The sequence below is a fragment of the Platalea leucorodia genome, assembly GCF_965183815.1.
Source record: "Platalea leucorodia genome assembly, chromosome: 5".
In the NCBI taxonomy this organism is placed as follows: Eukaryota; Metazoa; Chordata; class Aves; order Pelecaniformes; family Threskiornithidae; genus Platalea; species Platalea leucorodia.
This window is the reverse complement of record NC_138827.1, coordinates 25,778,373-25,795,474: the sequence shown is the minus strand read 5'-3', so window position 1 is coordinate 25,795,474 and position 17,102 is coordinate 25,778,373. Positions and strand designations below refer to the sequence as shown.

General features: G+C 38.8%; 1 protein-coding gene across 2 annotated transcripts in view; it reads right to left on the bottom strand.

Moving 5' to 3' along the window:
• Nucleotides 1–8,673: 8,673 nt before the first annotated feature.
• DAB1 (DAB adaptor protein 1) overlaps nucleotides 8,674–17,102 on the bottom strand; it is a gene marked incomplete at both ends in the record, with an annotated part of 119,791 nt that continues 111,362 nt past the window's right edge. Inside the window, one exon of one of the 2 annotated variants that reach the window (XM_082313975.1) lies at nucleotides 8,674–8,718. In XM_082313975.1, the coding sequence (XP_082170101.1) occupies nucleotides 8,674–8,718 (45 nt within the window). Of the gene's footprint in view, nucleotides 8,719–8,813; nucleotides 8,973–17,102 lie in introns of those variants that run through there. The other variant, XM_082313974.1, reaches the window with a different exon arrangement.

The window sequence follows — 17,102 nt, the reverse complement described above, 5'->3', positions numbered from 1 at the left end:
AGCGTTCACAGTCCTGCTGCTTCTCACTTCAGGTATGGCTTTTTGATTCCTGAGACACAACAGTCTTTCCCATCATTTTCCTAATAAGTCTTAACCTACAATGACCGACTTAGAAGGAGAAAAGTTCTCTGCATCTGTGATTCCCTATACAAAATTATGAATACCATTGCATTTTCCCACCATTCCTCTTGCTGGACAAGCAGAGGTTCTTTAAACAGATGCAGTCTTGCACTGTGTGCAACTATGGCTTTTAGCAGCACAGACTCTCACCGTGGGCTGAGTCTCTGAGTGCTTTGATGATACAAAGAATAAATATATTTTAATTTGCTCATTATAGGAATGATGTATGCTATATATAAAATTAAACATATTCACTAACAAACAATAACAAACCTGACAACCTCAGCGTCATTACCTGGCCAGTGCTACACCTCTTAATGTGTCATAGTTACTTTAGAAATGACATTATTCTGACTGTGGAGCCATGCCTCTGCAAAATAAGCTACTGGCTGCTGCATCTTTCTAGTTTGGCAGCTCGATGGTAACAGTTTAACACAGAGAAGCACATTAACTGATTCCTTGTAGGAATCTGCTCTGAATAAAAAGACTGTGTTTCAGGCAGCCAGTTTTTTAACCCGATGTTACTGAACAGACAGTCAGTGATTAACTGCCCTTTCATCTCTAGACACGGAGCACAAACTGTTAGGAAAGATGGCTTAGGCTGTGCAAAGCTTTTTGTTTGCCTTTTTTGCTTTATTTTTTTGTTTCAAATGACTTTGCCCCAGACTAAACCCAAGATGTGCCTATGTGATACAGCTTGCTCAACCTTTGACACAATTGATTTAGCTGTTAATCATTTGTGCACGACAAAAAAAAAACACTTACAGGAAAGACCTCCCCATACATGGGATCTTTGCTGGCTGGGAAATGCAGTACACATCCAATATTTCAATGGTAGCAAAAGAGAAGCTAAAATTGTACACAGAGAGCACCCTCTAGATTTAACTGCAAAACATGACAGTGATTCTGGTGAGTGAAGATCTCAAAGCAACCTGCTCCTGTTTTGCTGCCTCTCACCACGCACATCTTAGTGGTGACCATGCTTGCTCCTGAATTAGCAGAAGTTACGTTAAAAAAGCAGCAGGGACCCAAGACAGAATCTCCTAGACATTAACATACTTTTCAGAGAGAACTGAAAAGCAAAATCAGGTTTGCCACATAAGTTATAATCTGGTTTAATTAGAGGTAGGTCTAACACGTAAAATTCACAACCACGGCTCATTTTCCACTTCCTCGCAGTTTCGGGCTTAGTGGGTCCATGGATCAGTGGGAGTGTCGCCTTATAACACCGCCTCTGCCCTTTCCCCAGTCTTGATCCTTCTTCGTTGCTGACTGTAATAGCTGTGGCTGTCTGCTGAGCTGTTTTTAAGTCCCAGAGCACTTACTGCTAACAACACTGTAAGTCACTGAACATGGGTTTCATCACACCTGAAAATGAAGCCTCACTAAGTGTCCAACATGAACACTGAGTGTTCAAGTGCAACGCATCCTTTGCAGAGTTCATAACACCAACGTAAGTTTGTGACCCCTTGCTCCCTGTAAATAAAACCTGTACAGTTTCACCAAAGATGATTTTTCTTTTAAATGGCAGTTTCCTGTCCAAAGAAAAACTGTGAAACACGTCAAGAGATGAAAGTCCCTGGGAAAGGTTAGATTGGAGCCAGCAAGCATCAGTTTACGGTATTGTTAGTGCACTTTTCAAAAACAGTTTTTCTTCTTCTCTGTGACAATCTTTCTTTTTATTCCCTGCTTCATAACTCAGAACGCATTTCCTTCTGCAGAAGAACATAACTGGCTCATTCAAAGGTAAGAGGCGGCTCACCCACTGATGTTAATGGTGAAGAACATACAGTGGCAAATATATGGTAAAAATTACAAGTAAGAAATCTTAAGGAATGTTTTCAGATGTTTACTGCAACTGACTCTGTTGCATCACCATTTTTGTTACTAATACCATTATTTTCTGGTGGTGAGGCTGGTCTCTGAAAGGCCCTGGAGATAAAAAACTCACCTCGTTGAGCTTAATTCTCCTTTTCTGGCTTTTAATTCACTAAAAATACTGCCTTAGAATGACTCAGTCCAAATTGGGCACAGGTTCACCCACTCTGAAAGCTCTGATTCTAAGGTCCTGTGAAGATGGTAAGACAGGGGCTGCAGTAATGAGTAGACCAAGAAAGAAAAACCCACCACGCCTCATCCTTTGTCTCCATCTCCTCTCCATCAGACCTCAAGATAACACATACATTTTCAAAGTAGAAACAGCATTTTTTTTAAAGAAAAAACAAGACACTTACAATCTGAACGTCAAATAGTACAAAATTTACAAAAAACGCAACATCTTACAGCATTGCAACTTCTGCTTACTTCTAATACAACTGGCTTCTGACACTGAGAGCTTTTCTTAGACCTCTAATAACCATCTGTTAAAGAAGACAAAGATGCCACAAAAGGTCTTCACACAGCTAGTACCTGGCAATAATTCTTCATAATCCTTTATTTTCACAAATGTCTGAGCCTGAATGGACATTGATTTGCTGCCCGTTAACCTGGTTTTCTTTTAATCTATTGTGATTTCCTTTCTTTGCTGGTGAGGAGTATTTATAGAAGTGGTGCTGTGGGAGCTATGAAATGGGGTTGAAAAGCCAGCAAATAATATCAGATCTTAAAAGACCTTTTTTTAAAAAATACATTCTGTATCTGAAAGCCCCTTAAATGGATAACATTTGAGGCTATTCTTCTTCTTGAGATTTTTCAGGTGCTGATAAAACATTTTAGGGGTGATAGATGAGCCACAGGACAAACACGTCCATTGAGATAAGACTATTTAAAGCTCTAAAAACTAATAGCCAGAGAGTCGTTTCACTAATAGACCTGATATTTCCTTTCTCCAGTAGGATAATTTTAGAAAGAGACAGGCAATGTTACAGGTAATCAGGAAATCGTATCAGGATATCTTCCCATATTCCTCACTGTCATGCTGAAATGTATAATTCAGTTTCCCCACACTTTCAGACAGCAAGTAAAGCAAGAAAAAAAAAACCCTTTTTCCTTCCCCATGCCAGCTCTCCGTTTTATCTTAGGTATTTAAGAAAACCCCAGGCTTTTAATGGGGCTGATCCTAAAACGCAAATCAGTATGAGAAGACCAACTTGTGGAAGACCTCATCACAACAGAGTTGACAGAAGTACTCATGACTTTTCCAGCAGTAACATCAGACCACAGCCAGTAAGAGGGGGCGAGTCCCACCAATTTCACATACAGGAGCTGAACCAGAACCCACAAGTAGATGTGTAGATGACTCACGCATTTGCCCTAAACCTGCATTTTCTGGTTGCCATATTCACTTTGTTCATTCACCACTATGCTTTCCACGTTGGCTTAAGGAGACAATTGTAGACAATGGATTCAAACCTCTGTAGAAAATTGCCAAGAGATACCCCCTTTCATTTCTTTGAAATGCTGTTCTTCCAATTGACAACACTATTTGCCAGAAAACTAATAAATATGAACCTAACAGGACATGAGTTGTTTAGAAGGGAAAGAAAGCAAAAAGGAAACAATGCATGGAAACATGTATCACAACCTAGAAAAAGGAAGAAAGAGGTTAGCTTATCTGTTGCAGCAACTGTCACTGTGTAGTGATTAAAGCACATAAAACGTTGCCTTTAATCCAACGTAAGTGAGTTAAAATTGCATATTCCCAGTCTATACAATCAATTGCTTTCCCAGAAGTCACTGACGTGGAAAAGAGAGATCTGTCAGAGTCCTCACTTCTGTAAAACCGCAGGTTGATTCTGCAAACTGTTTGCTAAATAAATTCTCATTACTGCAGGAGGTCATGGCCTTAATTAGCATTAGTTAAATGGGGACAATTTCTTGAACTAGTCATGTTTGAGCTGGATACTCTCATATACAATCTACAGACTCCTACTGCGCTTAGGTTACAGCAATATTAATGTAATATAGTACATTGACACAGCACACTAAGAATCAGATTTTTTTTCCCCTTCTGAGCAATGCCATCACGCAGCCAGGTCCTTCCTACTTCCTCACCATCACCGGACTAGATCTCAAACCTGTTCATTCTGAATTTTTAAACTGAGTCTGCATAGCAACTGTCAACACAAGCCAATTTTTCTGATTTTTCAACATAAACCAACTTCACTGTGGGGATACTGGATGAATATCAACAAGACTAGAGTTGGCCTACATTGTAGAAGTGCATTTTAGTTTAAAACCATGCTTACCTGCATCTTGTTTCACTTTAAGCTGACGTTTTGTAGCTTGCTGAAAACAAACCAGATCATGTTCCTCCTTCCAAGGACACCTCAATACAGTTAGCTATATACAAAGTCAAGATGACATTAACACTAGCATGTTTTTATCACAACAGAATGACCTTTATTCTTAGGTGGGATCCATGTATTTCAACAATGTTCACTGACAAAGGCAATGAATGTTTCGGCATGACCTACTGGACTTTTCTGGTGGATGAGAAAGAAGAAGAAATACAGCAAGAAGAATAAATACAGTAAAATATATGTGCACACATCCACACCTCTCTCTTTTCCTGTATACAGACACGTACTTCTTACCCTTAAATTTCAATGTGGTATCTTGCATATTTGCATTACTCGCTTGGTAAAGAATGGTACTATTCCTTATCTCAACGGAGGGATCCAGTACTCGGTACCTCTGAATACCAAACAACTTTATTTTGCATGTGGCATCAAGAGTTTCACACCAGCAAAACACTTCAGCCTACCCTACGCATTGCCCCACCCAGTAGAAAGGTCCCACTGAAACAGAAGATGGTATCATTACTACATTTTACTGGATCAAGGCTTTGCTCTCAATTCTGTGCATACTACTGGAAAGTTTTGGGGGTTTTAATATCAAAACTGTCATGTTTAAATGCACATTTTTCATTTTAAGTCTTATTTGAAGAGGAAAATGTGAGCAAAATTAATTAAAGCTTCTCATGCCACAAAGGTACTCCAGCTTTGGTAGCATTGCGCAGCGTCGTCTCTCCCAGGAATGTGAGATTTTACAGGAGGTGACTAAAATACCTACTAGTTTGGGATGCTTATCCCAAAACACACGAAAAGTGGCCAAAACTGGGGAGGCAGCATTTAAAAACAGTGAGTTAAGCATTTGCAAGATAAGCAACACTTAGAGTGTTTAAGATTAGGTATTTCCCAAACTGAGGCACTTTTTTTTCTCCTTTCCCATATATTTCCACTGTCAAAAATATTGGCCATGACATACACCCATAGTGCACTGTAACGATGGCAGAATTATCATAGAAGAGCAAAAGCTATGAAACAAACTTACTGAAATGATGCTTTTTTAATGTTTTTATTCGTAACAGTATTACATGGTGTGTTACAGAAATTAATGGAAAATTTCTAAAAATTTGTTGGTTTTTTTGTTGTTGCTGAATGCATTATACATAAAGTTAAAAATAATGTGTCTGTATATGTTAACAAATGGTCGTTATCTGAGGTAAAGTTAAAGTAGGTTTAGAAATGTACTGCAACAGTCATTTTATCTTTCTCATCTTTATTAAAAAAATATGTGTCAGAATGCAGAAATAAAAATGAATGAAAACCACGGAGTAAACATTTTTGCAAAGAAGGTGCCCAGTAACGTTATTAGATGAAAGGTTTCATCAGACACTTGGATGACTATGATCTATCAAAATATCTTTTCATGACAGGTAAAGATCAAGAACCTACAGGGGATAACAGGATGGCTGGTGGGATTCCCTGGTTTTTAAATTTAAAGTGACGAATTTAGTGCTAGTGAAGGATGAGGGATTAAACAATTGCACAAGCTGGATATTTTAGTTATCTACAATACTGGTACAGTGCAGAGGCCTTCCAGTCCTCTCAAGTCAGCATCTCAACCATGACAAGGATGATTTAACCGCATGACAAGACAATTCAGAATTTGTTTTTATTTACGAGCATTGGTAAAGGTAAGACAAAGGTCCACGGCGATGGCCCAGCTGTCTCTCATAAGACACTAAAATCCCAGCCTCATTCCCTCGGCACCTATTCGTTGCAAGGACTACGTAAATTATCTGCTTCCTACAGATATGACGTCAATAGATCCTCCGAGACATAAATCTCTTCTTCTTCTTTCAACGTTTTACTGACGATACTAAACCTCAAATGTCTATGATGAACCAGAATTGTCTTCGTGGTTCCGTATGTAGGACAAAACCCAAAAAAGCCAATGATGAAGAAAGTAGCACCACTGTGCAAATTAGGAAAATATTCTTAAAGAAATGTCCTTCAGAAACGCTTTTACCTCTGCTTTTAATCCTGAAACACTCAATCCACCAAGTTTTAATTCATCTTCTCTGGTTAGAAAACTTGATCTTTCTTCTGATGGGAAAATAAGATTTGCTACAAAGCTGTTTGCACGTGACTAAGGAATAAGCATCAAATGACTGTGAACGGGGATAAAAGTTCTCTTCTCTGCAGGTTCATTAGGTCTATTCACAGCTAATTTTTCATTCACATACATTCTGTAACGCACATTTCTCTAATTTCTCTAATTCAAAATAAAAGACTGGAATCATGTTGTGAGATTTGGTTGTACGTATCAACAATCGCCACCCCAGTTATTCTGTCTTCTAAACCATTTTTAGCTTATGATAGAGATGAAAGAAAGTAAAATACTTATAACTCCAGGCCTATTTTAATCATGACAGAAATGTAAATCCTAATGTGTAAATTTAAAAACAAAATCTGCACAATAACCCTAAAAACTGATTAATCATTTGATTTCTTTAACATTTTTTCCTTTTTCTATTTTTTCTTTTTTTATTTTTTTTCTTTTTTTCTTCTTTTTTTTTTTTTCTTTTTAGTGTTAAACCACTAAATTCAATATACCGTAACTGCATAGGAACATCAGGAAAACACATTTGACCTGTATAACAATTCTCTGTAGGGCAAAAATATATAGATTCTTTATGAAAATCATGTGCTAAACATATGAACCCAAACACTGCACTTTTGCTTCATAAATGTAAAAAAAGGAAGTTTTAAATTCTTTTGTTCTGTGTGTAAACAGTTTGATGACTTCTATGCAGAGGTTCTGGAATCGCAAAGGAATGTCAATGAATTGTGATTTCTTCTAAGTGGAGTATGTCCGTGTGAAAACTAGATCATAAAATCATGTGTTCCCATTAATTTTACTAGTTGCTGACAAGCTGACTGCTTTTGGCAAATGCACTTGAGCTTCAGCCCATTATCGTAAGCATGTGAAAAAATGTATGTGATGTGAGAACGACAAATTGGGTTTGCCACACCTTCCAAGCACTGCAACTTGCTACCTTCTCTGTGTAATGGCATTAGTAAAAGAATTTTCATAACATTTATATTTACAAAAAAACTGGCAATTTTCATTCAAACTCCTTAAAGCCATTTCCCCTTAAACATTTAAAGAGTTTAACAGTAAGATTTTTTCCAAGTTATAAAATAAAAATCCCATTTGATTTTTCTGATGTACAAAAAGTGATAAAGATGAACAATTTGATCACAGAATCAGTTTGTTATTCCAAAATCCATGCCATCCTTGTCCCATTTGTAAAGTCCGCTTCATCCAAATTCCTAAACCAGAATCATACCAGTATTATTTGGCAAATGATTTTTTTTTTTCATCAAAAATGGCACACAGAGAAGAAAACACTTGTCTGCATAGCATTACAGCAGCAAGATATTGAAGAAATAAAAATATTCCTTTTCTGCACTTTGTTTAGAGTTTTCTAGGAAATACTGACTCTTTCGTCTTTCCTCAGTGGGACTTGATGTCCTTTCTCTACCCACAACATGAGTATTCAAACAGAAAAGCAGCATTTCTTCCTCATGATGCACTAGAACTTAAAGGTCCATTTGGCAACATTTTCAGTCAGGATGATAAACAACCGAGTTTTATTCTGCGGTTTCAAGTTAGGAATCATCTCTGCAGGAGGATTTTTGCTGTTAGAGCTGTCACTCATACAAAACTACAGAATAAGAAATACAAAAAAAAAAAAAAAAAAAAGACACTGCCAGTATTTTGTTGTTGTTGTTGTTCAGATATGTCTACACAGGGGAAAAAAAAAAGCCAGGATCAGCCTGATGTAAATGATGATGAAAAACATGTCACCATGACATAAAAAGTGCCAACATGTGCCCAAAAGGCTGTTGAATGATAATGCCACTGCTACATACAGACTCTGCTTTTTGCTCAAAAGAAAAAGAATGTCTAATACTCAATACATTTCAGATGCTCATTATTTATATGTGGCATACAGAAGATAACGAATGGTTAAAAGAAGACCAAGGAGTAAGATTTCCTAGTCTGGATACCCATGACTGGTGGGAACGGGGCTGGACTTGTGGTATGATAAGCAGGGAGAGTTTTTATTTTGTGCTGCCAGAGGAATCTGCCATTGGTTGCCAAAAAAAAAAATGTCAGGAACACTCGTAGAGCCAGTCCAGGAGGGCAATCAACTCTCCTTGTCATCCAAAATCAATCGGAAAAAAGCATGAAAGCCAAAGGCCTGCCAGGTTGTTGGGTTTTGTTTGAGTCTTGGAGCACCACAAGCCTGTAACAATGCTATTTCTTAGGTCTGTTGATCTGGGCGTAGAGAGGTTCTGCTTCCTGGGGATAACAAAAATAAAATAAGTGGAGATGTCTCCAGACAGTTTTTAGAACATTTTTAGAACATCTGCTTGAGAACAGCAATACCTCATGAGTCAAAACCCAAAGGAAGTGTTTGTTTTCTGTGCTGCCTTGAGTGACCACGGCACTCCAGTTGAATTGTGAAGAATATGTGACATTATTTCAGAAAATGAATGCTTACTACCAATTTCCTCTTCCAGTATTGGCCGTGCACCGATCCTCAGGAGGTATTGCTGGGCACAGACATATGAAGAAATGAAATGATATTTATATGACTAGATGTTTTGAAGTTTACAGGCCAGAAATGTAGCTGGCATAAAACACTGTTACTTGTACCAGGCTGAGACCCACCCCCAGCAGCACAACACCAGAACACAGCCGTGGGTTATACACAACGCACGGAGAAAAACTCTTGCAAACCAAAACCGCCGCTGAAAGCTGAGCTAATGAAGCTGTGATGGGATTTAAAATAACCATGAGTTGCCTATGAAGAATGAGGAAAGCTAGCTCTGTGCAGTTTGATTAGGAGTCTGTATAACAATTAGTACAATCATTAAAGCTGGGAGGAAAGCATGTCGATTTGCTAACAGATGCTTTCTTGGGAATTTCCTGGATGTGGGGGGAAAAAAAGCTGCCATGTTCTTCAGTGTTGCTTCATAGCTGACACCCTGTGCTTTAATACTATGTTCAACCTGGCTGCAGTGGGAAGCGAACCATCCATGGACCCTGGAATCCATTCTACTTCATTTCCAGAAACTAATTTATTAAACTAAGAATGACATCTAAAAAAAGAACAAGACAGGCAGAAAGGCTAATTAATGCCATACTGCATTAACTCTCCACAGCTTGATAAATATTCAAATACCATGCCACAACATTGAATTTAACCAAGTTAGAATCAACTCATGTTACAGCAGCACCAGCAGAAGCTGACTTTGAGCAAAAAAACTCTGAAGGCTGGCAAATCACTGGGCACTGCGGAGCACAGAAATGTCTGGCAGGGGATGGCGCAGGATTTTAATCACTGCTTATAAAAATGATGCTGCTGATGAGAGAAACAGGCCAAAGGTGGATCCCTAGGGCTACATTTACTCAGTGTTCATGGGTGCCTGGCCAGCATTCCAGGCTGTGCCCCATCCCGCCTCACTGTGCATCTCATGTTGAATGAGAGACAACACAACAAGGCTCCTTCCAAAATATGACCTGCTTCCTATGTGCCTTGGAAATTTGTCTCTTATTCCTTGAAATGACTACATTTCTGGAGCTTGCAAAGACTCGGCTGCCCCATTTCCCACCTACACGAAGCCCTGAGTACACTACGAGCATTACAGGAGGATGAGAGAAATCCTTTGGAATGATTAAATAAAGGCTGCTGAAATTATCCCCAGCAAGAAGCAAATATATTTTGTGACCTTGAAAAACCGAAGGTAATCAGAAGAGATGACTGAGAGTAAATAACCGCATCTCACATACTGTGTGCTAAGTCCACCTATGCCAATTTTCATGTACCACAGACATGAAGCTGGCAGAATGATCTATCACAGCTAGTTCAGAGAAAATCTGTACTAATTATGTGGGAACCTGACACACACCAGGCCATTCTTCAGGCATTTGCTGAACCTGAGGTGATTGCAAAGGGAAGTGAAAAGGAAGGAGGAGAAGAAAAGGGGAGGGAGGGAGAGCATCCCTTTGGAACAAAAGATGTCAGCTTTTCAAATGCCTTCGGGGAAAAAAAGAGCTTTTCAAAATGTCAAGCATGCTTGTTAGAGCTGTCCTCAAATATCTTTAAGATATGCAGATGCACTTAAGTAACAGGTGTCCTAAGGTGTCACTGAACTTGACACCATTGGGAGAGGAGGAGTTCATCATCGGTCATCAACACTTCCAACAATGCATGAGGCAGCCTTTAGAATTAGAAACTTCTTTTATCTGTACCCAATATTTATCTGAACATACACTTCACGTGGCAAAGGCCCACATTTCTCACTTATTTGAATATTTTTTCTCCTAGTAGACCAGATCATTTTGATTGAAAAATGTGCTCTTATGTCTTCGTGTTAGTTGATTTCCCCCTTCAGAAGCCTAAATGAGAAATTAATTGCAGTAATTGCGTGCAATCTTCTCAGCCAAGTTTTTTTGTCAATGACTGAGATTTGTTTTCTAATATTTTGAGATAATTCAAGCAGTGCCTCTTGCCTGTAGCCCAACATTGCAAATGGTATCTGTGAAGTATTGATAATGATAATCAAGAGAGCAAAAGAGAGCAGAAAGGGACAGAAAAGAGGCAAAAGGAGAGTTGAGTGCTGTTGACTTCACAGACAGCTTTCTCTCCCAATGCCAGGCAGGTGGGCTTCACAAGCATTATTTTGGAGGGTCTTGGAAACAGAAATAAACCCCCTTCTTTTTACGTATGCCACTCAAAAGTCACAGGGACTGTCATTAAAAGGCAGGTGAGCCTAACTCTTCTCACAGCATCAGAATCATCTCACAGATGTTTTCTGCTTTCTGCTTCTCCCACTGCATTAGGAACAGATCCAGAGGGAAGGAAATGAAAGAATGGGTCTTTGTCAGAAAAAACAAAAGAGGAACAAATAAAATAGCATTCAAATCTTCCAATTCACATAAACACCTTGAATCTTCAAGTGTTTTCCTTTCCATAGGATTGGCCCAGAAGCATTTCTGATGTGTTTGCATCAACCCACAGGGAGAAACCAAGACAACTGGCAGCACCTTTTTTTGCTGCTAAATCCTACTTGAAGGCTTCTATCAGCTTTGGGGATATGCAGTTTCTGGCAGATGTTTGAAAAGTAAATGTTTTCCTTTATGTTGGGAAGCTGCTATCAAAGTAGTGTTTAGCTATACTCTCACATACTAATGTGGCTCTTTACATCGAACAGTAGCCTTTAAATAATGAGATATTGCAGGACATGGATATGAATTCACAGGTCAGGTATCTGACCAAAGTGACAGGTTGCAGCAAGGGACCAGAAATGACTAAATATACATGCCTCAAGTTAGACAGTTAAATATTTAGGAAGCTACAAGTATGTTGTGTAAATGTTGAGTTATGCACTCTCTTGGAATTAATTGCAAAAACTGCCAAAGAGAAAATTTTCCCTATGTATGCTACATTTACATATTCCAGAGATACTTCCATGCTTAAAATCAGTTTATTCTTCCCATTTTAAGGAACATTTTGCACAATAAACAAGACTGTATCAAACAGTAAGTATTTCTGGTATAGTACACTACTGCATGAGGTAACAAGGCTGCTAATGGTTTTGAATAACGTTATGTAAATACTAGAAGTAAATTTGCATCCAATTTAAAGATATTAACATCTGCTCCCCAGCAGAACTAATCATTGGAGAACATCTCTTGAAAGAGTCAGTATCTACTTGGGCTTGTGTAGGTGAGCTTACTCTGAAAACATAACACAGGACTTGGTTAGCAAGAAACTATTTTTACATTGTCAGTCCTTTCATCGTTGCGAGGCACCCTGCTATGCGCAAAGCTTCAGGCAAGATGTATTGAATTGTAGAGGTGAGGCTCACATAGATTTCGTTGCCCTTTACAATAGATTCTCAGCGTCAGTTTTACTCCTGGCTGACTGATCAGAAAAGGCAGGCTCAAATGCTAGAGTTTCATGAAATAAGTGTGCTGGAAAGCCAGCCAAAATAAGAATCTTGTGCTGGGGATGCAAGTGAAGAGAATGGGAGTGCAATGCATCTTCTCTGCTGCATGCTGACTCAATGTAATAGGACATAGTAAACTTGGCAAGCGGGATTCAAATTAAATATCTCTGGTGACAAGACAGGTAATTCCTCTTGGCCCCTTAACAGCCAGTGGCTTATCTTTGGTTATTTTTATTACAGTTAGCCTCTATTAGCAACATAAATACAGCAACCTTCTAGTTCGGGATTATGACTGGAAAGTGCCTCTATACTTACTATAAACCTACCTAGGAATATTTCCTAGTCTCAAGTATCTAGTTTAATTATTAGCATTTTAAAAGTCCCTGTCATTTTAGTATCAAGATGGATGCTATACATCCATAAAATGAAAAAGCAATGAGAACTAAACATGAACCCTGCTCCACCTTGGTCCCAGCATAATAATGAACTGCAGCAAAGAAACATGCCTATTATTTCTGGGCCCCTTTCCTAACAAAACAGTAGCCACACAATTATACTTTCCGTCTACATATCTGTCAATTCTCCTTCATAACTTCTGAACCTGATGGCCAATTTGAAGCAAATTGTTCAGAAGTCTCTAAGATACTGAATTATTCCAAGTGCCTTTTTAAAATCAGTTGTTGTGCAAAAGACAGGGAACTTTTAAATGACCTCATTACAGAGAAAGCTAGGAGACCTCATCCCCTAATTGAATTGCTGGATTGCCAATCAGCAAGTACATGGCTCTATACAAGCTATGTACTATGTTGTCGCTTGTTTAGAGGAAGAAGTTGGAGAAATGGAAAGTTACCTGGCTACTTCAAATGTGCTTGGAGACATTGGAAAAGGTGAGAAACCTGTGTATGAACTGGTAGTATTAAAATGGACAGCTCGAAGGGGATTTTAGCAGCAGAGAGGAAGGCAAATCTGTAGGATGCCTCTGTTCACAGAGCAGCCTGGATTTCTCCGGTCTTGTCCCTTCAGATTCTGTGGGAAATATGATGATGAACAAAGGAGCATGGGGCCTGAAATGACAATTTTAGGATTACTCTGGAATGAAGCAGTACTTCCCAAACTGTGATCTCTTTCCAAATGCACAACCCTATCTACTACTTCTCTCTCAGGTTCACAACTGTGCTCAGTGCTGTGTCTTTAGTTTGAGAATGATAGCTCTAGAGCCTACAGTAAGAATAGGTCACCTATAATCATTATGAATTTCTCTTTGGACTCTATTCAGTTCCTATTGAGCCAGATGAACGATGGTAACAGAACCTGCAAATACAGCCTTTGATATTTTGAGCCCATTCAGATTCTTCATGTAACAGGAAGTGGGCAGAAAGGAAGAGGAGGTTGCAGAATCAGCAAGTTCCCAGATAAGCCAATGCTTTGTCCATAAATCGCTATTTTCTTTCAACTTCCTAATAACAGCCCAAATAAAGAGTTATAGTAGTCCATCCAGGAGCTGACTAAGATTATTAGGAACATTTATCACTAAGAATGGCACTTGCTCAAAGATGGATGATGGCAGCGGGCCACCACAGTACCACCAAAAGCTGATAGACATTCTAATGAACTGTTGCTCTCCTGACAGTGCTGATAACATCATGAAGGGTGTGACATATTTTGAGGGCTTATAATTGTCTGCACACATTTCGCAGAACAACTAAACAACTTTTTGAGGAAGATATGCTCTAGCCACAAATGTTTTGAAGGTTTCCTGAGAATCTCTCATGAAAGACTGCCAGCGGAAGTCTTGAACTAGACAGCCTATCAATAGAATTGTATTTGTTCCAGCATTTAAAATGGCTTTTATTGCAATAATTGTTGGTATCAAATATCCTCTTATTCTCTTTCAGAAGTTTCACTCTGTTGCTAATTTGCCTTCAAGAACCTGTTTGTGTGGTCCATACAGAGTTAGACCACATTTGTTGTATCTCATCCCAGTATTCAGGCTGAATTTGTTCTTTCCACAATCAGGATGTTTTGTTAGGAGATGCCGACCAACGTAACCACAGGTAACCACGAAGAAGCCTGACATCAGAGAGTCAAAGTTTGCTCCTCTCCTTCCCTTTTCTCATCATGCTTGAAGGCTTCCCTTTCTATAGCCTTTGCTAAGCTTTCAATTGTATAGCTTCAGGGCTTCCTAGTGTCACAGCATGCTAGACCCACTGCTGAGGCTGAGTTAGGGGCTGAGGATGAAATACCGCCAAGAACAGAAATATCCACACCGGCAGGGTCTGCACCTAGCACCCTATAATTCAGGCTGGTTGGGTGCACTGGTGCAAAGAGGATGACCAGGTGAAAACTCCTGTTTTCAAACTTGCTTTAATCCAAAATGTCAATAATAAGAAATGTTTAACATATTTGGTAGAATCATAGCTAAATACAGTTCTTTCCCTCTCTCTCCTTTCACCATAGTTATCCCACACACAATCTCTAAAGACAGCAGTAGGGATTACACGTAAATCAGCTGAAGATGGCAGTCTTATTATTCAGTGTTCTCCTCACTGTTCTGGAAAATCGTTATCCCCCCCTTAAGGCCGCTCATGAACAAAGGAAAAACAACACAATACAAATCATGCTATGAATAGCTCTGCAAATAGTTGATTTTATTTCACCTGTGAAAGTTAGGCCTGTCCGCTTCTTATCTCCAACCATAAAGGGACTAAAATGTAACATATCCATAAAATGTCATATTTACCTACTAAGAACCCATAGCTATTTGTAGAAGAGTGACTTACAGGAACGGTTACTGGTAGGGTGAGGACTTGGAGAACTTGAGTTGAAGATCGCAAAAGGAAGAGAGGAGAAACGGAGAAATGAAGATAGTAACTGAAAGATGCTGAATTATTTCTACATGAGAATATGGAGTATCAGAAGGAATCAAGAAACCAAATTGCTAAGGTACCTTCAAAGATCAGGGTACAAGATACTAGGCAGGTGAGCATTCTGAATACATCAAGACAAGGTAAGTAAAGATATTATATGGGCACAGCTGATTTCATAGAGATGCTAGGAACAGACACATTTGAAATTTCTGAACACAATACTATGTCATGCTCCTCAGAGGTCCATTCATATGAGTTGTATACTGTGCTGTTCTTGGTGTGAAGAACCATGTTCTAAAGAGTGAAGTAATCTCCTATCGAACACACAAAAGTGGCTTTTAATACAGACTGTGATTCTTTTGTACTACATGTTTCTCCCCATTAGATTTCTCTCCAAATGCGGAGCTCAATACACAACACGGTAGTAAGTCCTGAATTGATAATTTTCCATGGAGATTAGACTTTCCATTGCTCTGACGATACTAGGCTTCAGAATTAGATAGGCTGGTTTTAGCAAGTGGATTTCCTATGGACTGCTACTGAATGGCACTGCACAGAGGCACAATGATATTAGTGTAATTTCACTGGATAGAGGCTTTCTTTTTGTTCAGCTTCCTGTTCCTGCCTACAGCTTTTAGGAATTACTATAATACGATAATCAGTAACATTATTTAACATTTCCCAGAATGTATTTCTGAGAATGATACATATTTTATGCAAGACTCTACACGGATTAACAAAAAATATAGAAAAAACATATGGAATCACTGGTAATATACTGTTCTTGTAGCTCCCAGAGACCCTTGACAGGTAAAAGAATGTATTTTACTAAGCGTTATATAAAAGCAGAACAAAAGGAGTCCCCCACTTGACTGCCTTACATGGTAATATGCATTAACAGACTTAAACTACTGTTTCAAGTTATCTCCAGAACTCCTGGTAGGTAAACGCGTGTAATGCTAGTTTACAAATGATGTTAACCATCTTTGTGACAGTCAGAAAATTAGAAAGAGATTTTATCATTATTCTCCCTGTGATGAATTTCAGAATTACCCTGACTATGATAAACTGCAATAAACAAATGTATATGGGTTTGCAGAGTGTGGGACTCAGATAAAGGTCAAATTCTCTTTCTTGATCTAGGAAAGAACTCTTGAAATGGTCTGAAGCTGAGATAGCCAGCTATGTCAGTGCTGGCCGAGGTCAGGCAAAGGCAAAGCCAAATTACTATGTGGCACCATCCATCTGCAGAAGCAGTCCTCGCTGGAGTACAATAACCAATGGATGCTCTTGCTAGAGCAGCTCATCCCAGCTTGACACTGTCCTTGCACTGTCATTTTTAGACTCAATGAGACACAAAGCTTAATGCTACTTTTGCTTTAGCCCCCAAGAACTGAGCATTACATTGGTGAAGCTAAAGAAGGGGAAGATGCCTTCTCACAGCACCACATATTATTAAGAGATAATCTTATTACTCCCAAGTAGATCAAAGCTAAGTTACTCTGATTTTTTTAAACTATATTTAACGTACAAAGTAAACTGACTCCTAATGAAACTATTAATTTTGAGTTGAAACCAAATTACTTTGGCTCAGGTTGGATTAGTCACTGGTAAACACAGTGCAAAATAAAAAGGGTGTTACCGTTGTTATGGATTTGCTCCAGGAGCTCTGTGCTGAAGCACAGAAGCAGTATCAGATCACTTATTTGGGTAATACGAAACATCAATGGCAGACAGGGAGAAGATAATGAAACATATCCTTCAAATAGTAACACTAGAGAGTATTTGGATGGAATAACAATGCTCAGCACTCATAAAACTTTGTAGCTTTACTGTCTTTTTGGTAAAACATATACTGTAT